This window comes from Phragmites australis, chromosome 5 (genome assembly GCF_958298935.1).
Source record: "Phragmites australis chromosome 5, lpPhrAust1.1, whole genome shotgun sequence".
Lineage (NCBI taxonomy): Eukaryota > Viridiplantae > Streptophyta > Magnoliopsida > Poales > Poaceae > Phragmites > Phragmites australis.
The window spans coordinates 22,382,342-22,406,860 of record NC_084925.1 but is presented as its reverse complement, the minus strand read 5'-3'; the positions used below and the strand labels follow the sequence as shown (position 1 = coordinate 22,406,860).

The following is a 24,519-nucleotide window of genomic DNA, read 5'->3' as shown; positions in this document are numbered from 1 at the left end:
TGATATGCTCCCGGTCGGTACCCAGTCACGGTTCTTGAGCCACCAAGTCACAAAGACAAGACCTCCATCCGGATAAGCCGCCAAGCCACAAAGGTAAGGTCTCACCACTAGCCTCTCTTCTGGTTTTTTACCGTCATGATCACTTCGGAGCTTGAGCTACCAAGGCAAAGGTCTCCGCGTCCCTGTACACGCTTCTCGTCGCCACTCCACATCAAGTCGGAGGGTCAACAAGCTTGCCGGCGAGTCACCAAGACTCCAAGATATCGGCGTACCACTTGGTACAAGGTTGGATCACTCCTTGATCTACTCTCTAGGAAGCAATCACCTAGCAACACTCTCTCTAGGCTTATAAGTATCAATCACTCACTAATCTTGTGCTTAATCACTTTAATTACTTTGGTAGCTTGGATGTCTTCTTAGGTGTACATGAACTTCTCTAAACTTGAGCAGCATGCCACACCTTCAAATGACTGGGTGGAGGGATATTTATAGCGTCAAACTCACACATTAGCCGTTAACCTAATGGCTCAACAAAGTTGTTGACACCGGATGATCCGATGAGAACAATAGTATCAACACCGGATCATCCGGTGCACTCTCACAAACTAGCTGTTAGAACCCCCACTCAAGCCTTTGTGAACACCGGATACTATGATGTATACTTCATCTTCATCACTGGACTATCCAGGGAGTTATCCTGAGCCATCCAAGCCTTTCCTTCTTCTCTATGTAAAATTTCTCCAGTGAAAGCATCCGGTGCACATCACTTCATCACCAGACTATCCGGTGAGTAAATTTCAGCCAACCGACCAAATGCAACTCTCTCTGGAAATAATACTCTGGTGTGTACAGCCTTCATCACCGAACCATCCGATGCGTTGAACTTCGTTCTTCCTCTTTGCACTATTAATTGTCTGATGTGTGCAACAAATTGATCACCGAACCATCCGGTGCTTTGATCTTCAACTTCAATGACTGCAACCTTCTCTGGACAAAAAGCTCTAGTGTATATCTTCTCTGATCATTGGACCTTCCGATGACGTCTTTATGGCTCTCTCCCCTTTACCAAATATGCTTCGATGAGTTCAACACCTAGAGCACCAAACCATCCAGTGAGGCAAATCTTCCTAGGACTTCTCTAATTTAGTCCAACTGTCCCCGGCTGTGGTGGCTTCTTCATGTATTGCATCCATGAGACCTACTAACATATATTCTTAATAAATATGTTAGTCATATTTACTATATTGTCATTAATCACCAAAATCACAATCATGACCTAATATGACTATTTTCGCTATATCGATCTAATTTTATATGTTTCATAGAGATAGAGAGCCCATCATTTACATCCTAAGTACCATCATGATTTTTATGAGTTCGGTCAAACGAGATTCCACCTTTGTGTCAATTCATCCAACAAAAACATGAAACCTTCTTACATACCCCCCCCCCCCCAATTAAGTATTGTTGCACACTACAGATGCCCATTATGCTCTCATCGGTGTGGTTGAGCTGCACCGTCAACGACAAGGTAGGGCAATGTCCAAAATCCGAAGCAACTAAACTGGAAAAGGATGGGTATTCCCTTTCTCACATATTGCATCAATGGTGAATTAGCAATGTTACCCAAAATGTTATTTTGTAATTTTTCTGATTTTAATATTATTTTTTGATATCTTTTGAATCTTATCTTAGCAAACAGAAAAAAATTTAGCGATCGAGGTGCAATGGTCAAACAATTTTTCTATAAGTCTGTCAAATGTGTTGAGTGCACTAACGTTTGATGTGCTTGGATATTTGTCCTTTGCTCACCCGCTCTTTCCGTCTTAGGTGAAGTTGACCATGATGCACACAAAGCAACACTGCTCCTATAAAATATGGTTGATGTCTCACACTGTGCTTTAGTTTAGCTGGCTTGTCGCCATCAGCATTACCCTCATACCAAAATTTTACATATTCCCCACCATACATCCATCATTTTTCTTTGTTTTAGTGCAATAGACAATAGAAACAATTAAGAGGTTGTGGTGGCGCATGGGGAAGGTGACACATTGCACCTAGGGGAGGACGACAAAAGATGTCCCACACAACAACAAGGATGCACATGGGTGGTGTATAGTGCCATGCAAAAGTGGTTTACTTGAGAAAGGGGGTGACCCAAGAAGAATGCACAAGGGGTGAAGGGGCAACCTACAAGAGTGTTTTGTGTGGGAGGTTGCGACACACTTGAGTTCTACTAGAGGTGTGAGTGTTGGAATAGTAAAATCCAAATAAAAAAAGTAGGAGGGATCATGAATGTTGGATTTTTAGTTCTCCAAAATATTGACTTATATTTCTTCGGTTCGTTCTCCAAAATAATGTATATTAGTATATGAGGGTTTGCATAGGATGGATGATTGAAGTTAGAGTGCCTTTTGGAATGGAAGTTAAATGATGACCAATTTTATTTATAACCTCAGGCACTATGATGAACCCTTCAAATGAAAGTAGCACATGTGCCTACACCAATAATATGTATAGAACAGGAATAGTTCAATGAACATTGTATGGTTGCATTATTCTACAAGGATCCGATTGTACTGGATAGCCCAAACAAATATGAGGTAAACAAAAAAAACATAATTGATAGTCGGCAAGGGGAGGAAGGGGAGCATAGGAGGGGAGCAATGGAAAAGGCGGTGACATGGCAATATAATCTAAAATGTTGTTTGTCTAATGTATTTTCTTATTGTAATAGCATACATGCAACCATAACCTTTGTATTATAAACAAACGTAAAGGTAGAGGAACAATGATTGAAATAGAAATATTATACATCTAGCGAACTTGTGATTTTCATACTATATTAACTTTGATGCCGGGAGATTCATGCATCACCCACCTTCTTTTCCATCTCAGGTGAAGATGACCATGATGCACATGAGCACCAACCCCTCTAACAAAGATGATTGATGTCTCATAGCATACTATGCTAAAGGCGAAGTTGGCTTCTCTCCCATATCAATTGCCCCCGAGCCAAATGCCTCACCCTTGGTCATAGATTGAATATTTTTTCTTTGTCATGACCACACCAATGGTGATCATAACAACGAGAATGTGACACCTGCACATAGGAAATGACGACAAAACCTACGAAGCACAAGAAAGACATCTAGAGGAGGATGACAAAAGGGAAACATATCACTGCATGGAGGATGCTCATGGATTGTGAACAACCGTGCGAGAGGATTTCACGATGGAGATGGTGGTACGCTTGAGGGTTTTGTCTAGGGCCGTTGGCAAGGGCGGATGCAGGGGTTGGAGGGGGGCTCATGCCCCCCTTCTGCTTCACAACTAATGGAAGCACCCCTGAGCGCCCAACAATTTTTTGTCATGGATGATGGAGAGGGAGGAGAAAAGGAAGAGGAGGAAGAGGAAGAATAAGAGGGAGAGAGAGGTGGATGAACTCCCCTACCTAGTTCCTGTGCATCTGCCATTGGCTGCCGGAGGTGCGGGGTCGGAGTGGGATGATTTATATAGGAGAAGCAGGAGAGATCTTAAGCATTGGATCTTTGTTTGACGTTTAGTTACACAACTAATTTTCCAATAGGTTACTTCCATAGTTATTGTATATTAGTTAAAGATTTACCATGAGATGGACTATCCAGATTACGACATTTTGAGGTTTGAGTGTAATGACCAATTTAAAGAATAACAACCAACACATTATAAAGTTGTCTGTTTAGAATCATGCCAAATCAAATCAATGTAACCCTTACACCTTGTGCAGAACATGGATGATAGAACAATAGTTCAAGCGTCAAGTTGACGAACATCGATTCGCTTACACCTTGTGCAGAACATTGATGAAGATTATGTTTAGAATAATGGTGTCTACAAATGTCTAGTTGATTGCCCTAAAAATAGAAAGTGAAAAAAAGGCTGATGCTATTTTTTAGATGCCTAAAAACAGAGCTCCCTTCAGGCGACGCCTCAAGACCATTTGATCTCCATCCAATGTGCGAAACTTTGTCTTCAACCTCTGCTTGTTTCTTCTACTTGTGTCTCTATCTTGTTGTTCGCTCCCGCACCGCCGCCCTACACCTGTCTCTACTGGTGTCCTCGCTGCCGGATCTGCCACCACCTGCCACACTAACCAATCCATTTTCGAGCTCCCTCGCCGCCAACCCCACCCACCAATGGTGCCACCACCGCCTCGCCGCACTGCCATGCCATAGCCCACCACTGGTCCGGCTACCACCTAACCTCCCTCTAACCCCCGGATCCACTGGTGAATCTCGAAACCCTGAACCCTAACCCTCCCCTAAACTCGCTAGTGTTCACACGATGCTCGATTTCATGTTCCTGAAGATTAAGAAGTGTGAAAAAAGGAAAAGGAAAAGAAGAAAACGTAGTAGTCGGCAAGGAGGGGAAGAAAGGGAGAGAGGAGCAGAGAAATGGCGTCGGCGGTGGCTGGTGGGAGATGTCGATCCTGTGGGAGAAGAGTGCGGGATGGTGGTGGCTGGTGCAGTGGACACGAGACTTGAAGCCCTTCTTCTTCACCTTCGTGGCGCTATGCGGCATTGTCCCTGACGTGACCAGCTACGCTGTGATGCAGTTCACCAGCTCCCGCAATGAGCAGCTCGAGGCCCACCTCTGCTCCACTGCCCACCCTGAGACCAAGATGCGTTGCGTGAGCGCGAGGGCTTTCCCTTACACGAATTCCGCCTTGAGCAACCATTCGATCGATATATTTTATTGTTTTATTATCACTTGTTAAGTTCGAGTTCTTGTTATTTGCGATTGGTGAGCAAGATTTGGGCTCTACAGAGAATCGATCGATCTAGGGGGCGTTCGGTAGGGATCCAGATATTAGATTTCTTAGAGCTAGTCATATCTAACTCCAAAAGATTAAGGATCTAAAACTGTAGATGGATTGAGGATATTTGGTTGAGTTATTTGGTTTTTAATTTGAACAAAAAATAAATGTTTAAACCATTTTATTTTATTATACAAACTTCAGATTCAACATGTATCTCGGATCTGGAGCTATGCCAAATAGACCCCTAGCGTACGTGCTCAATTAGTTTATCACTTCAAATTGAAGAATGCGGAACTAGGGTTTTGGCCCTGGGTTTCTGAAAACTGTCTTGATGGATACATAGAATAGTTTATCAGAGATCTATGTCGTGGGCGATTGAGCATCTTTTTACTTTTTTTTTCCGTGCAAATTAGGATTTGATGCCCCCATTGCAGAAGGAACTAGGCATCCATGAATGGCCGTTTAGGGTACCGAAGACAGTTTGCTTGCATCCGGCTGGCCAATTCTGGTGTCCAGACCTACATAGCCAACTGTCAGTAGCAATGGTTTTAATGGTTGAAACCATTCCATTTACATCAATAACAGTTGTACTTGCCAGCCAAAACATAAGGGGTGATTAGTGGAAAACCAGCTAGCTTAACTGCTGTTTTCTATAACTTGTGAAGAATATTGGTGATGTTGGGCCTATTTGTGTGGAAAGCAGCATAAAATTGTCTTAAATTTCCCCTGACCTAAGACTTTGTTCTGGTCTATACTCACCCTAGTCATGAAAAATTAGTAGCAGTAACACATACCTACAATCACTAGTATTGTGCAATTTTGTTACAAATTTATGTAAAATGAGTTCACTGTGAATAGAAAGGGAATGTGCTAGACACTTGTGTTAGGAATAACAGCCGACTTTGAATGTTAATCATGTGTTGTTAGAGATCCAACATCCAAGTAATATTCTGATTTGTTCTAGAGTATGAGCATCTGCAATAATTAATGCACTATTAGACATTCAGCTAGAGGTGGTTTTCTGCTCATATATGCATCAACTGATGGGTCCTCTGTAGTTTAAGTGCTTGTTCGTGATGGCTAACTCATGTGTGCATCAAGTGTTATCGAATCATTTTTATGTATCCACTTTAGTACTGCAATGTAACATATGCTAAGTACCAAAATATAGAGCAAAATGTTCAAGATAGATATAGTATTACAATTTTCAGGTTGTACCCGTTTTAGTGCATTTTCTTGTCATATTTTAGTTCATACTTGTTTTGAAAGGTATTGCAGCAACCACTACCTAGAACCTATTAATTGTTTGCAGGAGGAAGATACTTGTATTCACTATAGTAATTTAGTACATCTACCACTGTTTGTTATGGGACTGATATTTCTTGTGCTGGTCAGTTCATTGTCATTGCACTTTAAGAGTATTTTTTTTGGGTTGGATTTTTGGACTGGTATGGTTTATGACCTTTCTAGTCATAGATGCTAGTTCGCAGATTTCGTAATACTAGAATACGTAGCATTCAAGTGGTTTTAAAGTACATCTTGATACTACAGTTTAGCTTGTATTTAGCTATCGTGCGGTTATTGCCTTTCAGGCCATGTGGTCTTTCATTCGTTAGGACAAAACACGACCCTTTTCTTGATTTAACACACCCTGGTTGAAAGTAGTTCACCTGGGTAAATTAGGTGCTATGTTTCCAAGACGTCCAATACTTGTAGGTATACATTTGGCCGACATTCTCATCTTGTAATATTACTAGAGCAACTTAGTTTGGGCCCTCTTCGGCCAAGTTTTGGCCTGCGAGATAAGCTTTCCTTTTGGGTTTGCAAGAGATTCACGTGGTGTAAAAACACAAAAGAGTGTAAAGCCAAATTCAGGCAGCCGGCTGCTGTTGTTCCATTGCCACGGTCCACAAAAATGGTGCCACTGACCACTGCAAATTCAGCAGCATCAGCTCTCACTTCCACAGCCTCCAAATTTGATCAGTCCGATGATACCATGGTCAAATGAACAAACAAATTCTGAGAATTTAGGGAAAATATTTAATCCAAAAACTCAACGTAAAGTTCATTAATCTGTGCAAAAATGCTACATCTTTCTCTCAGAGTTCAAATCCAATTGTGAATTAACAATGGACACACGAAGCAATCCATTTTGGGGATCCAGACCAACACGAATGACGGCCAGCACTGACAAATAGTGGACAGGCAAGGAAACCCAAACTATGCCAGCGGGGCTGATAGTTGGCTGGAGAGATGCAGGATGTGCAGTTGCCAGCTAGTTTTTACAAAATAGGGATGGTGTATCTCACTATCAGGCGCTGGCCGTTATAAAGATTTTCTAACTTTTGCATTTAAAAACTGGAGAAATTAACAAGAGCATTAGTTCTTGTTGCACAATCCATTATACTAATTCATCATCTAGTAATAGTTACCATTCTTGTTGCCTGCTAGTCATGGTGAATTGGTACCTTAAAGTAGCCTTCGATGAATCGATTACTATTTACCATTTGAAAACTTGTTATTGAAGATCCCCAGCTTACACTCATTACTCATTGTCAAATCAAAAGACTACAAGGAGAAGTAGGATGACATCCACAATGAGCTTACTGTGACAAACCTTGTTGCCTTCTGCATCTGTATTCTGCAATAATGAACATATAGTTCATGCTTATCTGGTAATGCCCGTATAGGAATTACCAGAGAATGGTTTGACAGTTGTCTGCTCAGATGTTTGTGACTTTCTATTACTAGTGGAGGCTGACGTGCCCTCTCGAGCCGCTAGCAGAGAATGACGCCGGTAAAAAGCAGGATTTAGGATGGTAAATCAGACAACTTAGGTCAAACCATTTTACCAAAGTTCACATCCAATCTTCTCCTATAAAATAGCAATGCACTCAAACTTTCAATTTTACGTTTATCGGGGTTTCAATGATACAGAGACCAATTTAAAATTTTAGTTTCCTACTCTGAGTCTGGGAGGACTCTATCTAAATATACCAAGCCAACCAAAAGGAACAAAAGATTGTTTCAGAAATTGTGATTTGTGGACAATTTTACAGAGATAAGCTAATACTCATTTTCCCTTCTAACATTGACAAGAGCACATGACATAATAGAAGTTGCACTGTCTTGATAGCAGCATCTTGGGAGGAAAGTGCGTCAAGAACCGAACACACGACACCAACAAGCTAGTATTTCGTAGTTTTACATGCGCAAAAAATAAAAAGTAGAGTGGTGTTCCATTCGTTTGTCACCTATTGAAGTAGAGGTTTGGCTTGGGTTTGATGCATGAACCAAACGCTAGCTGAAACATGGTGATTGAACCAAACTCTTTTCAAAATCTGCACAACATTAGTTACAAAATGGAAATATTGGAGTAGAGAAGAAAATATTAATAGCTGGAGAAATGACGATGGTGATAACGATGAAACCATCTTTGATTCTTACAGACTCATATAGCCACTCCAGCCTCTCCTCTCGCAAAGGATATGATGCACCTCTATAGGAAAAAAAATCTACAAGCACACAAATCATATTAGAAGAAGGGTTTTAACTTTGAATTGCAATATTAGAAGGAACACAAATGTTAGATATATATGTATATTTGTATTTTCCCCATTGTATAAGGGTTTCCTGCATATTTTTCCCCTCCTGTACATGTATATATTTGGGCCCAGAGCCCCTATGATGAATACAAGTGCTATTCATAACATGGTATTAGAGCCAAAAACTAGGATTAGGGTTCGTTCTCTCTCTCCCTAGCCGATTTTTTTTCTTTCCTCCACCGCATGTTGCACTTGCGTGCTCCTGTTCCGCCGGCTCGGATCACCGTCGTTCCAGCCGGTTGCCGTCGGCGTCCGCCCCGCCGCCGCTGCAATTGCGCCGCCGCCGGACTCCGCAGTCCCGCCGCCGCTCGATTTGCGTCGCTGCTGGACGTCGACGGGCTCCCCCGCCGCCGCCCTCTCCAGTCCAGTCGCCGCCTTCTTCGCACCGCCGCTGCCCGATTTGCGCCGCTGCGGACCTCAGCCCCGCCGACGGTGTCTCGCCCTCCGCCGTCAGTCGCCGGAACTCGCCCTCCGCCGCCAGTCGCTGGAATCCACCGCCGTCGGGGACTCGCCCTCCGCCTGTTGGGGAACGGGTAGGCTACGCTAGCACAAAATAACTTTTCTCTACCGTGTTCAACCAGGAAGCCATGCGAGTAGAGGATCATGAATCGTTACCACTTGACGAGCAGTGCAGCGGAAGAAGAGTTGGAGCAGACCAATCCAACGTCATGCGCGTCAAGCAGTCGATCGTCAACCTCGTCTCGAGCACGTCCCGAGCACCTTCCGAGTACTCGCGAGTACGTCCCGAGTACTCCCGAGCACAACCCGAGTACCTCCGAGCAAGACCCGAGTACCCCCGAGCACGTCCCGAGCACCCCCGAGCACGTCCCGAGCACCCCCGAGGACGTCCCGAGTACTCCCGAGCAGATCAGCACCGCAATAGTAGCAGCGTCTCTACGGTATCCACACGTACAAGGATGCAATCGCCGTGCGCCGGTGTGCTAGCACTGCGCGCCCGGCTAGGGTTTCGAAGGGAGTTCGGGAATAGGAGGCGGCCAGGGTTTTGGTGGCAAGATCTGTTTTTCGGAAAAACTTTGTATGCGCCTTGGCCCCTACCTATTCTTTATATAGAGTACGCTAATGGGCCTTTAATCAATATTAAAGCCCATTGTGACTCTAAACCCTAATGGACCTTTAATCAACATTAAAGCCCATGAGCAGATCCAATCTGCAAACTCGATCACCTCTAGGGCATATCACCAACACCGCCGCCAGTCGTCGGACTCCACCGCCCTCCCCTGCTGGCGCCGTGCCTCTGCTCCTCTCTCTCTTGCGGTGCCAATGTTTAGCGCTGTTGAACAGAGCCGCTAGCACCAGCAGAGGGAAGAGTTAGAAAAAAAAAGTGCTGCCGCCGCCGCTTCTGTTCTGCCCACTTGCCGACGACCGCTGCTTTTCACTTGCGCTCTTGCCGTTGGCAGGTGTTTTGCTTCAGGATGTCGTCCTCAACTCCTTCGCCAGGTGGTCTCCAGGTTCCGCGATGTCCAGTGCTTTTTAATGGCACTAATTATCGCGACTGGGTGCCACGGATGACGTGGCACATGAAGGGTCTTCGTCTTTGGGATTTTCTTACTGGTGATCTGCCATGTCCAGCCAAGCCTGTATGCCCTATTCTGCCAGTGATTCCCGAGAATGCTTCAGAGGATGACAAGGCGAAGCTGCTTGCCTCTTATGATGATAATATGTCAGCTTATGATACAGATTTTGTTGCATACCGGACTTGGTTGGATGAGGATGCTCGTGCTGCCTCTATTCTTGTTGCCAGTATGGAAGAGCGTCTTGCTGCAGACATTGTTTACTTTGACTTTTCACATCAGATGTGGACTTCTCTTCATGATCTTTATGAGCCATCTGGTCAGTCATTGTATATTGATGCCTTACGCCAGGAGCAGCTGTTACAGCAGGGTGATGCCACAGTTGAGGAGTTCTATGCACAGATGTCCGTTGTATGGCGTCAGCTTGATTCTCTTAGTCCTCAGTTGTCAGTTGCCACTTGTGAGTCCTGCAGGGGTCAGAAGAATGCTTTGTTGGTACGGCGTACATATGACTTCTTGACCCGTCTTCGTGCTGAGTTTGAGCCGCTTCGTGCTCAGCTGCTTGCTCGTCAGCCTTGTGTGTCTCTGATGGATGATCTTGCTACTATTCGTAATGAAGAGACACGTCTTCGTACTGCAGGCCTGCTACAGTCTCCTTCTGCCTTTGCTGTTCATTCGCCTCCTCCTCCGCCCACGACGCCTTCTTCAGTGGCGCCCTCTTCCAGGATTGGAGGGAGTGGCGGTCTTCATTGCAAGTATTGTGATAAGGATGGACATGTGGAGGATTATTGTTACAGGAAGAAGAAGGCTCAGGGTCGTCGTGGTGGTCGTACTTCACAGGGTGGGAGTAGTGCTCATAGTCCTGGTACTGAAGGTTCTCAGAGGGGTTCTGCTAGTTCTGAGACACAGGAGATTCTCATGTTGCTTCATCGCCTTGCTACCTCTGCACCTCCTGGAGCTGTTGGTTCTGTTACTCCGGCCTCTGCACCGTCACATCCTGCTGCTGCTGCTTCTCAGCCTTCCACTAAGGGACCACTTTCCACTTCCGCCCCAGGTACTTTTCCATGGATTCATGATTCTGGTGCATCTTTTCATATGACTCATGATCGTACCAATCTTTCTTCCATTAGTACTCCATCTATTCCTATCACTGTTCATACCGCAGATGGATCACCCCTTTCTGTTGTAGGACGCGGCACTCTTTTATCTGACTCTTTTCATGTTCCTGCTGTTTCTTATGTTCCCAAACTAACCATGCAGCTTATGTCAGCTGGCCAACTCACTGATCATGGTTGTCGTGTCATTCTCGACTCTGACTCTTGTTGTGTTTAGGAACGCAACACGGGTCTCCTGGTTGGTACTGGCCCTCGTCGACGTGATTCTCAACGCCTTTGGGAGCTTGACTGGCTTCGTCTTCCTTCCGCTGCCTCTGCCAGTCTCGTTGGTTTCTGCTGTTTCGTCTTCATCGTCCTTTGCTCAGTGGCATCATCGTTTGGGCCATCTTTGTCGTTCGCGTCTGTCTACATTAGTTCGTCATGGTCTTTTGGGATCCGTCTCTAGTGATGTATCGTTGGATCAGTGTCAGGGATGTAGGCTAGGTAAGCAGATTCAGCTTCCCTATCATTCTAGTGAGTCAATGTCAAAGCGTCCTTTTGATCTTGTTCATTCTAATGTATGGGGTCCGGCTCCCTTCGTTTCGAAAGGAGGCCATCGATATTATATACTTTTTATAGATGATTTTTCTCGCCACATATGGATTTATTTCATGACACATCGTAGTGAGGTTTTATCTATCTATAAGGCCTTTGCCACCATGATTCGTACTCAGTTTGACACTGCTATTAGGATTTTTCGTGCTGACTCTGTTGGGGAGTACCTTTCTGGAGCCCTTCACCAGTTTCTTTCGGAGCAGGGCACTCTTACCCAATTCTCTTGTCCTGGTGCTCATGCTCAGAACGGTGTTGCTGAGCATAAGCATCGTCATCTTCTTGAGACTGCTCGTGCTCTTATGATTGCCTCTTCTGTTCCACCTCATTTTTTGGCTGATGCTGTCTCTACTGCCACTTATTTGACTAACATTCAGCCATCATCAGCTCTGCATGGTGGGATTCCATATGAGCGTCTTTGTGGGAAGACGCCTGACTACTCCAGTCTTCGTCTTTTTAGTTGTGTGTGCTATGTGCTCCTTACACCCCGAGAGCGTACCAAGCTGACCGCTCAGTCTGTTGAGTGTGTCTTTCTGGGATATAGTGCTGAACATAAGGGGTATCGTTGTTGGGATCCTATTGGACGTCGGATTAGGATCTCTCGGGACGTTACTTTTGATGAGTCTCGTCCTTTCTATCCTCGTCCTTCTTCAGATGCTTCTCATGCATCTGTAGTTGAGCCACTTTCTTTCCTGACTTTTCTTGATACTCCTATTGTCACTGCTCCGTCCTCACGCTTGGTGCCCTCTTCTTCTGATCCTTCTGTGGTGTCGTCTTTGGAGCCTTCTTCTCAGGCTCCAGTTGGTACAATCTATGATCATAAGCCGCCTGTGACACAGTTCTACACACGTGACCGATGTGTTGCACATCCATCTTCTGCACTGCCTTCCTCTACTGTGTCACCTTCTTCCAATACATCTTTGTCTGATGTGTCTTCTTCTGGTAAGTCATCTTCTATAGAGGATTTTCCTCCTAAGTCTCCCCACTATGCCCTTCGTGATCGTCGGTTGATTCGACCTCCAGACCGGTTTGTTGCTGGCACTGTTCTTTCCGAGCCGACCTCTTACCGCGATGCCCTTCATCATCAGGAATGGCAGCATGCGATGGTAGAGGAGATTGCTGCTCTTGAGCGCACTGGCACGTGGGATCTTGTTTACCTTCCTGCACATGTTTATCCTATCACGTGCAAGTGGGTTTACAAGGTTACGACCCGATCTGATGGTTCTCTTGAGAGTTACAAGGCTCGCCTTGTGGCGCGTGATTTTCAGCAGGAGCATGGTCGTGACTATGATGAGACCTTTGCTCCTGTGGCTCACATGACCACTGTTCACACTCTTCTTGCTGTGGCCTCTGTTCGTGCGTGGTCCATCTCTCAGCTTGATGTTAAGAATGCTTTTCTTAATGGCGAGCTGCGTGAGGAGGTGTACATGCAGCCTCCGCCTGGGTATTCCGTCCCTGAGGGTATGGTTTGTCGCCTTCGTCGCTCTCTTTATGGGCTTAAGCAAGCTCCTCGTGCTTGGTTTCAGCGCTTTGCTTCTGTCGTTAGTGCTGCTGGTTTTTTTGCCAGTGCTCATGATCCGGCGCTTTTTGTCCACACTTCGTCTCGTGGTCGGACACTTCTCCTTCTTTATGTTGATGATATGATCATTACTGGAGATGATTCTCAGTACATTGCATTTGTGAAGGCACGCCTCAGTGAGCAGTTTCTCATGTCTGATCTAGGTCCTCTTCGTTACTTCCTTGGAATTGAGTTTTCTTCCACGCCTGAGGGTTTCTATCTGTCCCAAGAAAAGTACATTCAGGAACTTCTTGATTGTGCTTCTCTCACTGACCAACGTACTGTTGAGACTCCCATGGAGCTTAATGTTCATCTTCGTGCCACCGATGGTGAGCCTCTTTCTGATGCCACATGCTATCGTCACATTGTAAGGAGTCTTGTATATCTTGGTGTTACTCGTCCTGACATTTCATACTCTGTACATATCCTCAGTCAGTTTGTTTCAGCTCCCACTCAGCTCCACTATAGTCATCTTCTTCGGGTTCTGCGTTATCTTCGTGGGACTATCTCTCGTCGTCTGTTCTTTTCGCGCTCCAGTTCTTTACACCTTTAGGCCTATTCGGATGCCACTTGGGCTAGTGATTCCTCTGATCGTCGTTCTCTTTCTGCCTATTGTGTTTTTCTTGGTGGTTCTCTCATTGCTTGGAAGACTAAGAAGCAGACAGCAGTTTCTCATTCGAGTGCAGAGGCTGAGTTGCGAGCTATGGCTCTTGTGACAACAGAGGTTACTTGGCTACGGTGGTTGCTTGAGGATTTTGGTGTTTCTGTTACTATACCAACTCCTCTTTTGTCTGACAGTACAGGTGCTATCAGTATTGCTCGTGATCCGGTGAAGCATGAGCTCACTAAGCATATTGGTGTTGATGCTTCTTATACACGAGCACAGGTACATGATGATGTGATTGCTCTTCGGTATGTGCCTTCGGAGCTTCAGTTGGCAGATTTCTTCACAAAGGCACAGACGAGAGCTCAGCACAGGTTCTATCTCTCCAAACTCAATGTTCTTGATCCACCCTGAGTTTGTGGGGGGGGGGGGGTGTTAGATATATATGTATATTTGTATTTTCCCCATTGTATAAGGGGTTTCCTGCATATTTTCCCCCTCCTGTACATGTATATATTTGGGCCCAGAGCCCCTATGATGAATACAAGTGCTATTCATAACAACAAACACTAGGAATGCTGAAATTGGCACCTTGTGTTGCATCGTTCAACACAGAACAGGCAGCAAGAGATTAGGCACAAAGGTAAATATTATATAGCAAAGCCACTTCTACCAGAAGCAGTATCATAATTTAATAAGAGATTAGGCACGAACTAGCAAGGAGCTCGATGGCAAGGCAGCAAGGACGCAGCCAAGCCCAACGGGGTTTGATCCCCGTGTCACACCTCTCCATTAAAACCTCCAATAAAGACTTCAGATAAAGGGGGTCTAATTCTAAAAATATATATATGAAAATAAAAATAATAAAAGAGTATAGAAGACACATGCATATAGCATCCTTGCAGGTCTAAAGTGTTACAATCAAGCACACATGGTGCACCACGTAGTATAAACCAGAAGGATCTAACAAGGCCCGACACCGCGTGGCCAACGTCTCTTCTCATCTCCTCTACTTAGCCGCCAGTGCCACCCTATCTAGGTCGCCTCCCAGGCCGTGCCAACCGCATCTATTGGAGGGGAGGAGGTGAGGCAAGGCGGCCTCCAACTAGATCTGGTGGACTGGAGGTGCTGGAGCTGACAAAGGGGAGAGGAGAGGGGGGGGGGGGACGATGCAAATGAGAGAGAGAAAGAGGAGAACACGACGATGATATTTTCTCACCTCCTTGAATCAGAACGCAACACCTCCCGCACACTAGCAGATGCATGAATCGGCGCTCAACGCGCGTCCCACACTAAGCGACCGCGGTAAATATCGAGAGAGCCCATCTAACCGCGCATGAGAGCCGCACGACGCAGCGATTGGACGGCAAAAAAGAATAGGCAGACGCGGGCGGCTGGGAACGCAAGAAGTTCGTAGGGAATAATGGTATAGACTACTTCCCAAAATAGTTCAACATCACTACCTTATTCGTTTACGGATCAATTAATTTTTTGCCACCCTCTATCACACGCTGTGAGAAACTATCCAAATAATATTCTAATTAATCACTAAGTCGATCATTTACATAATCACGACTTTAACGATTAACCAGAATGTCATCCAGGTAGTTGTGAGGAACATTCTAAACAGTATTCTAATTAATCATTAAATCGATCATTTACTTAATCATAACTTCAATGATTAATCAGAATACTACTCTAGTAGTCCCGGCGTGTAGTTTGTGCCCAAGATCAAAACACATGCTTTTCCAACATATCACATCACAACAAAGCTTAACAAAGAGCGAGTAATTTAATTATATTATAAGTTCTTAAGCATCCATAATTTATTACAATTTACAATAAAAGAGAGTTAGGAAGAGACTGAAACTAATCAACTCCTAGATAAAAAAAGAACTATGCAGCGGAAGCTAAAATTATAAACAACAAAAAGATGATAGAGCCATATGCCCTTAAACTCCATCATAAAAGCACGACCTCTGAGTATGTTTTTGTCCATTTGCAGCAGTCATAGAGTTTCAAGTTTGGTTTGAGATGGTTGATATGGTTCTTTGCAGATATTATTACTATGGTTTGTTTTACATATATGTTCAGTTAATGGTTATGGGTTAGATAGTTGTGTTGGTTAAGTCTAGATGCTCACACATGTTTTTATAAAATTTTGCTTTTGCATATAAATTTACTTATCCATGTGGTTGTATTCTTGCTAACTTTCCAATTCATAATCCTTAAAGTCGGGTTATCTATAAGTACTCAATACGGATTAAGTCTTGCGAGTACTTTCATAGTCACGCTGCTCTTTCTGTTGCTACCGGTGAGGAAGAGCTGGTCTTTGGCTACTTCATGCCCGTCAAGGGTGGTGGTGGGCATATGGCTCGTGAACGGGGTTAAACCACCACTCGACTTCTATCAAATAATATATGCATGGCTAAGTATTTCGGTTAACTTTTAAACTAGACCATCATCAAGTTAAACCCCCAGTTACAAGGAGATAGATCATCAATAACTCAAGATGGGATGTAATGCATCAACATAGGTTCTACCCATACAATACCCGATGTCGACTCAACAACATGCATAATGTACATAAAGCAGATTTTATCACATTATACACATATGATCCAAATTAATAGGAGAAACATACTTAGATGCTTGCCTTGCTGCTCAGACGACTGCCTGATGCTACCTACACAGAATTCACAAAAGTCATGTGGCTCGGTGTCACCTTCAACCACACTCGCGTTACGCTCTAGATCCTCGTTCACTAAAGAAGAACACATACAATGATAAGAATGAATGAGGTGCAACAATATATGCTACAATATGCGTAACAACAAGCTAAAAGTGCAAGACATGCAAATATAATGGCAAACTTTGCGATCTAAACGACTTCGGAAAGCTAACAGGAGGTCGGAGACTCCGGGTCGGTCTCAAAACATCTGGGTTCTGGAGCCTCGGGGTTGTACTTTGGATAGTGGTTCTCGATTAGCCATTTTTGAATTAACTTGGAAGGTCCGGGCTGAGTTCGGAACCTCCGGGTTAGGCCGGCATGTCCGGGTGAGTGTAAGGAACCGTCCAAATAGTATTTTAATTAGTTATTAAGTCAATCATTTCCTTAATTATGACTCTCAAGACTAATCTGAATATCATTCTAGTAGTTCTGACACATATTTTGTACCCAAGATCGGAACACATGCCTTTCCAGCGTTTAACATCACAACACAGCTTAATAAAAAGTGAGTAATTAACATTAGATTACAAGTTCTTAAGTATTTACCAAGTTATTACAATTTACAGCTAAAGAGAGCTACGAGAAGATAAAAACCAACTCAACTTCTAACCAACAAAAGAAACTACGTAGCAGAAATAGAAGATAAAGATATCAAAAGATGGGTAAGTCCATATGCACTTAGGCCTCACCCCAAAAGCGCGACCTCCGAACAGCTGACTACTCATGCCCGCCACCACTATCGGTAGACGTGAAGTAGCCAAAAACCAACTCCTCCTCGTCGGTAGCACTGAAATAGCAGTGTGAGCACGAAGGTACTCGCAAGACTTAATCCATAATGAGTACTTATAAATAGCTCGACCCCCAGGATTATGCATTTTGGATGTTATCAAGGATACGACCACATGGTTAAGTAAATTTCATATGCGAAAGCAAATTTGACATACACATATGTGAGCATCTATACTTGACCAAGGTAACATACCAGCCCGTAAGCATCAACTAAACATAATGTAAAAGGAACCATATGACTAAAATCTAAAAAGCACATCTCAAACTATCAACCACATCAATCCACACTCGCAACTCTAAGACTACTTCAAATGGACAAAAGCATGCTCATGATCGAGAGCGTGACATTTTAAAATGTTTTTCACCCTGCAGGAGGGTACAACTTTACCCACAAGACTTGAGGACCATACGACTTGCACGACCACACAGGTCCATACAAGAGGGTACTCATGTTAACCTTTCCCAATAAGCCCTAACCATTTGAATCGTGCATCGCTCGGTGCGGAGCCCACTTTGGTTAACTCCCGGATCAACAACTAGTGTCTCTACAAGCTCGCCCGCTCTCACTGTCGATGGTCAACCCCAAATGACCACAACTACAAAGGTATTCGATTTGTCTTACCATTAGATTAACATGCGGTGAGTACGATAAGTGCTAGAGATAACTGCAATAATGATCAGTGCTTAAGCGACACAAGCGGTCTATAGTGTCTGGATTCCTCTCCCGACCTACCTAGGGGAACTCCATATCCGGACAGTAGAAACACTCCTAACACCACCCACACCTCGTCTCATCCTCATCACTCATCCAACCAATACCATCAACCTATCATTGTGATCATTGTGCAAGTAATTAAAGCCTATGCTCGTGAACGATGAAATATTTCACTACTCGACTTCTACCGAGGACCTAAGCACTTGCTAAGCATCACAAATAACATTTTAAGTTAGACAACATCATATTAAACCGATGCTACAAGGATACGGATCAATAATTATTCATGACAGGAGAATTCATGTATCAACATAGGTTCTACCTATCATAAACCTGACATCGACTCGAACGTATGCATAATTAAAGCATCAATATAGGTTCTACCCATCATAAAACCGACATCGACTCGAACGTATGCATAACATATATAAAACATATTTATCACATTTGACACATATAATCCAAATGAATGGGAGAAGTATGCTTGGATGCTTACCTTGCTGTTCAGGTGACCACCTAATGCTACCCGCGCAACACTCACAGGAATGAAGGAGATGGCGTCGTCTTCAACCGCGCCCACGTCACGCGCCATTCTTCGCTCACTAAAGAAGAACGCGTGCAATGATGATCATGAATGAAGTGCAACAATGTATGCTACAATATGCATAACAACATGCTCAAAGTGTAAGACATACGAATAAATAACAAACTTCATGATCTAACAAAGTCAGAAAAGTACAGGAGGCCGGAGACTCTGGGCAATTCTCTAGACTCTCTGGGTTGCGAAGTCTTTGGATAATTATCCGGACTCTTCAAACTGCGGAGTCTCCAGATAATTCTCCAGACTCTCTGGGGTTCTGCAGAGAATGTGTTGTTCCAGAGTCTCCGAACTTTTCGCTAGACTCTCTGGATTTCTGTGGAGAACGTGTTCGTGCCATTTTGTCGATCGACTTGACTTGCATGTTAAATCTATGCTACATAGACATACATATACACTATACAAGGGTTTTTAATTTAAATTGCACCCTAAACCCTAATGATTTCTAAGTACACAGCAAGGGGGTTTTCCCCTAGGAAGTCCAGACTATTCGGACTTCTATCCAGAGTATCCAGATTTGTACAAAGAGCAACTTAGAGGAGAAAACTTGACCAATTTGATTTGCCAGCCTCTCCAAACCAAAGGGAAATATGTTTGAGATAGTTTATAGAGTTTAGAACTCACTCACCAACCTAGCAACTTGATCTCAAACTCAAATCTCACCAAAATACCTCTAATTCACTCCAAAGCTCAAGAACACACCAACTTCACAACCTTAACTCCAAATTCAGGATTCATCCAACTAAAACATGCATCTATGCCATAGGAGCCTAGGAGACCATCGGGGAAAGGTGGAAAAGCTTGGGAAGAGAAAACCCCGCTGCTAAAATTTCGGTGAGGAAGGGTGACAAATTTGAGTTGCCAAACTTTCAAATCCTCATGCATGCGAACAAGAGTTGGATGGATGGGAAGCTAAAAAGGAGAGGAATGCAGTGGTCTAACATGCATACCTCGAATCCTTATTCTTGAGTGGGATTTTGGGTGAGAGGGAGAGAGTGCTTGAGAGAGGGAGAGGGGCTACTGCCTTTGCTCTAGCCTGTTGGAGAGGGAGGAGCGCGGGTGAGGGAGGGAGAGAGAGAGGCAGTGGGTTGATGCCCAAGTGGAGAGAAGGAGTGGTTGGCCCACTCCGGTGAGTACCACGTTCTAGAGAAAGAAGTCTATTTTAACTGTGAATTTTATTCTTTTCTCTCCCAATTTTCTTTCTCTCATCCATTTGACTCAAAACAATGTGCATGCTCTAGCATTCAAAAAAGAAATTACACAAAATTAAGTATAATGCTTAAAAAGTATGATTATGCTTACTTACGTGATTACAGATTTGGGACGTGACAAACCTCCCCCCTTAAAAGAATCTCATCCTGAGATTCGGTACGAGTTGGGGAAGAGTACGATGAATCTTAGGAGCTTTATTATTGGCGCAGTAACGGAAACATTCTGAGAATATCAATATGCCATGCTGTGAGGAACAATACTAAAGTAGCACTCACAAGTGGAAGAAGAACTCAGGATAATCGGCACGAAACCGATCTTCACGTTCCCATGTGGCTTCATCTTCGGAGTGATTACTCCATTGAACCTTGAGGAGCTTAATAGTTTGATGTCGCGTCTTCCATTCGGCTTCATCAAGAATGCGAATTGGATGCTCGCAATAAGATAGATCTGGTTGAAATTCTTGAATCGCCACTTCAATGACTTCGGTAGGGACTCGAAGGTATTTCTTCAATTGTGAGACATGAAAGACGTTGTGCAAGGCGGAGAGGTATGAAGGTAGATCTAGCTGATAAGCCACTTCACCATGCCGACCAACAATCTGAAAAGGGCCCATATAATGGGCACTAATTTTCCCTTCATCTGGAAGTGTTGCGTTCCTCAAAGAGGAGAAACCTTAAGATAGACAAAGTCTCCAATTTTGAATATAAGTTCACGCCGATGGCAATTGATATAGCTCTTGTGACGACACTGAGCCATGAGAAGACACTTGCGAATAGACAAAACATGTTCTTCTACCTCTTTGACCAAATCCGGGCCTAGAGGAGCTCTTTCACCGGATTTGGACCAATTCAATGGCATTCGGCATCTTCGGCCATAGAGAGCCTCAAATGGCGATATTCCAAGGCTTGCTTGATGGCTATTGTTATACGAGAATTCTACAAATGGCAAGCAAATCTCTCACTTCTTCCCATACGTGAGAACACAAGCTCGGAGCATATCCTCTAGAATTTGATTCACCCTATCAGCCGTCGGTTTGAGGATGATATGCGGTGCTATGAAAGAGCTCAGTTCCCATGGCTTCATGAAGGCTCTTCCAAAAATGAGAGGTGAACTGAGTGCCTCTATCAGAGACAATCTTCTTCGGAATTCCATGAAGACAAACAATTCGAGTGAGATACAACTCCGTATATTACTTGACAGAGTATGCGGTCTTGACAGGCAAGAAATGAGCTGACTTGATCAACCGGTCCACAATGACTCAAATCGAGTCATACTCATGAGATGTTTTAGGCAAGCCGGTAATGAAGTCCATGGCGATCTCCTCCCACTTCCAGGAGGGAATGGTTAAAGGTTAGAGCGTACCGACCAGCAGAAGGTGCTCGGCCTTCACCCTTTGGCAGACATCACACTCAGTAATATATCGAGCGATTTCTCACTTCGTGTGAGTCCACCAGAACCTAGGCTTGAGGTCTTGGTACATTTTTGTGCTCCCAGGATGAATGAATAGTAAGGAATCATGAGCTTCATCTAGAATCTTCTTCCTCGGCTCTAGGACTTTAGGGACCACTAGCCTCTTCTCGAACACAAGACACCTTCATCATCCAAGGTGAAGCATTTGGCTTGTACCTCCTTGTTTTTATCATGTATCTTCTCCATGCCTTTATCTTGCTTTTGAGCTTCCTTGATTTCATCCAGGAGGGTGGATCTGATCTCCAAATTTGTAAGAAATTCCTCCGGACACATCTCAAGCCTAAGCCTTCTGAAATAATCACAAAGTGTGGTAGTTTCGGGAAAAACCTTAAGACAATTGCACTGAGCCTTCTGGCTCAAGGCATCGACGACAATGTTTGTGTCACACTCGGTTTTAAAACCAAACCGAATGTAAACTACATGTATGTCAGAATCAAGTTACATACATGTAGTGACGTCATAAGTGAGTAGCAGACACAATATCCATTATTACAACGTACTTTATTACATTATAACCCAAGGGTCTAAAAGAAGATTACAAAGCAACATAAAATAAACTTAGCACGGTGCCCAACTCCACAGGTAGTTGACCGAAAAGCCGCCTGCCTAGAACTCAGCTCCATCTTCTGGGAAGTCCTTGTAATCTTCACCTTCTGAGAAGCAATAAGATTATGGAGGAGAGAGCAAGCGTGAGTATATAGAATACTCAGCAAGTGTGAAAAAATTATGACATATGGGCCGAAAGTCAAGATAGGTTTAACTCAAAGGTTTATTGGCATAAACACTATTTTATTAGTAAAATAGGTATAAAGGCAACCTACTTCTATGTGAATGATTTCTTTAAGACATGAGCCAAGGTTCCAACCACCTTGCTCCACAACTGAGATTCCAACCACCTCTAATTAGTAGTCACGATTGTTGTGGAGAGATGTGGGTTAACACGTGACATGTGGAGAGATAGACATATGCTAGCTCTTATTTTATTAAATAATCGTTCTAATGATTAATTTAAATATAAATTGGACGGTTCCTAACACTCTCCCGAGTGAGTGATTAATAATTTGTCACACTAGCCCATTATTGGTGACTCAGATGGACCTATGTGTCAGTGAGAGAGTGGAATTACCACTAGTAAGGGTGGCAAAAATTAATTGCCTTGCTCCCTCCCTCCTATTCTTTTCTTTCCAGTTGCCATTGTGCCTGCAAGTTTGTTATATTTTGTTGACCTTGCAAATGTTACATTCGTGATTCCATCATCACTAAATATTGAACTCACGGCAAACAGATGATGGGGCAAGTGAACAGGGAGAGATTGGCAGAGCTTCTTGGTGAACTGCAAAGGAAAGAAGACACGAATGATAGATATGTTGCTGCTTTGAAAGGGGAAACACTGACTAGGAAACGTTATGATCGTATTCAACCTGTCAACGTGCCAGCTACCCAGGAGGATGCCAAGGCAAACACCCAGGAGAATGCCAAGGCAAAGTGATTCATCGCTAAAGTTCCTAGCAAGATATGCTCCACCCAAATCACTAAACATAAATGTGCTGTAATCATAAGAGCTTCATTAGTAAAAGCATGTAAGCATCATCATCCATCCTTTTTTTTAATTGCAGCATCAGTTCATGTGGAACGCTGAGACTTTTGCCGTTCCTGAACTTTGACATCGTAAATTTTGACCTGTGCGCCCTTGTGGTCAAACAGTTGAAAACTTTGTGTGGTGATACATTTTAGCTAATGGAACTGCACCGCCTTTTGCACGTTTCTGATGTTGCCTATGTACAGTAAAAAGAAAACCTACATGGCTGACCTTCATAATTGAGTTGTTTGTTGCAACTGGTCCTTGTCGTGTCAGTGTTGCTTCTTCTTCTTCTTTTTTTTTACCAGAGGTAGTAGATTTGATGTTCTGAAACTATTTTTGAAAGCAAGCATCTTCACGTTTCTTTCCCATCCTGTTGCGCTGACTGCTAAAGTTTTCCTGCGGTGACTGGTGAGGGAACAGGTACTGGATACGAGCATTCAGTGAGAGTGATGTACACAATCAGGTACTCTTTTGGACCCAGGATTCTCTGGCTTGGGCATGGTAAGCGTGGCCGCGCAGCTGGTTGGATCTGAGGCCTGCACACGATAAAGTTCCAGTTGATGGATGCAGTACGCATGAGAAATGGATACGGATACGATCACACGAGTATCAGGTCTGGAGATTGAAGCGCTTACGTGTGTGATGGTGTGCTGGTGACCAACAAATTTTTTTTTTTGCGAAAGGGGAGGGGAATTATATTAATTGCTCAGCACAATACATCCCCTGATTACAAACAGGACCCTGAAAAAGAAAAAAACAATGAAGTCTCTACAGGTCCTCATCTTCACTTCCGATGATCTTCGCTGGCGAACCCCAACACTGCAGCACCGACCAACGAAGAATGGAACAAGTCCACCTACCGAATCCATCGAGGAAGCCCAAACTATGAATCGCCGCAAGAGCCAACGCCCCGCGAACAGGACGCATCTAAAGCTGAGGTAGTATATCGGCAGCTCCCTCGCCGATCTCGGTAGAGGAAAAACATCGGACGCCGCCAAAACGAGTTCCGACGACCCGAAAGCAAATCGGCCATCGCCGGAGCAGGCCCCGGCGACCCGAAGACAACAGCAATCAAGGGGATCAGAAGCATCCCCAAACGCAAAACACCACCGTCGATCTTCGCCAGAGAAGGTGTGAACCGCCGCCACCGGAGAAGCCGAGGAGGGAGCAAAAACCACAAAAGCCTCCAAAAGACTGAAAGACGTCGGCATCAGCACGAAGAAGAAACCCATCGGCGTTGCCTCGCACCTCCACACAGCCGCTTCAGCCAGCAGCGTGAAGAGCGCGCGCCGCGCCTCCGACGCCCACACCGTGCCCTCCGCCAGCACGCCAAGGTCGACGAGCACGAAGAAGCCGCAGACCCGGCGCGCCGCGCCTACCTTGACAGTCAGCGCGTCCTCGCCCGACGCCACCACGGAGATCAAATCACCCCGCCAGGCTGAGGTGATGGGCGGCAGAACCGGGCGGAACGGACATGACCAGGAACAACTCATCTACCGAGAACTCCAACAAAAGAAGGACCTAAACTACCTAGATGTAACAGCTAGACCTAAATATCCACAAACCACCAACGAAACCTGCTTCCTCTCCCTCTCCGGCACCGGAAGGCCACCGGA

General features: G+C 44.4%; 1 protein-coding gene across 1 annotated transcript; it reads left to right on the top strand.

The window, feature by feature from the left end:
• Positions 1-4,462: 4,462 nt before the first annotated feature.
• Positions 4,463-22,810, top strand: LOC133917501 (uncharacterized). Its single transcript, XM_062361392.1, has 2 exons — positions 4,463-4,672; positions 22,607-22,810. Exons 1-2 carry the CDS (start codon positions 4,463-4,465, stop codon positions 22,808-22,810), a joined length of 414 nt encoding a protein of 137 aa, XP_062217376.1.
• The last annotated feature ends 1,709 nt before the right edge of the window (positions 22,811-24,519 follow it).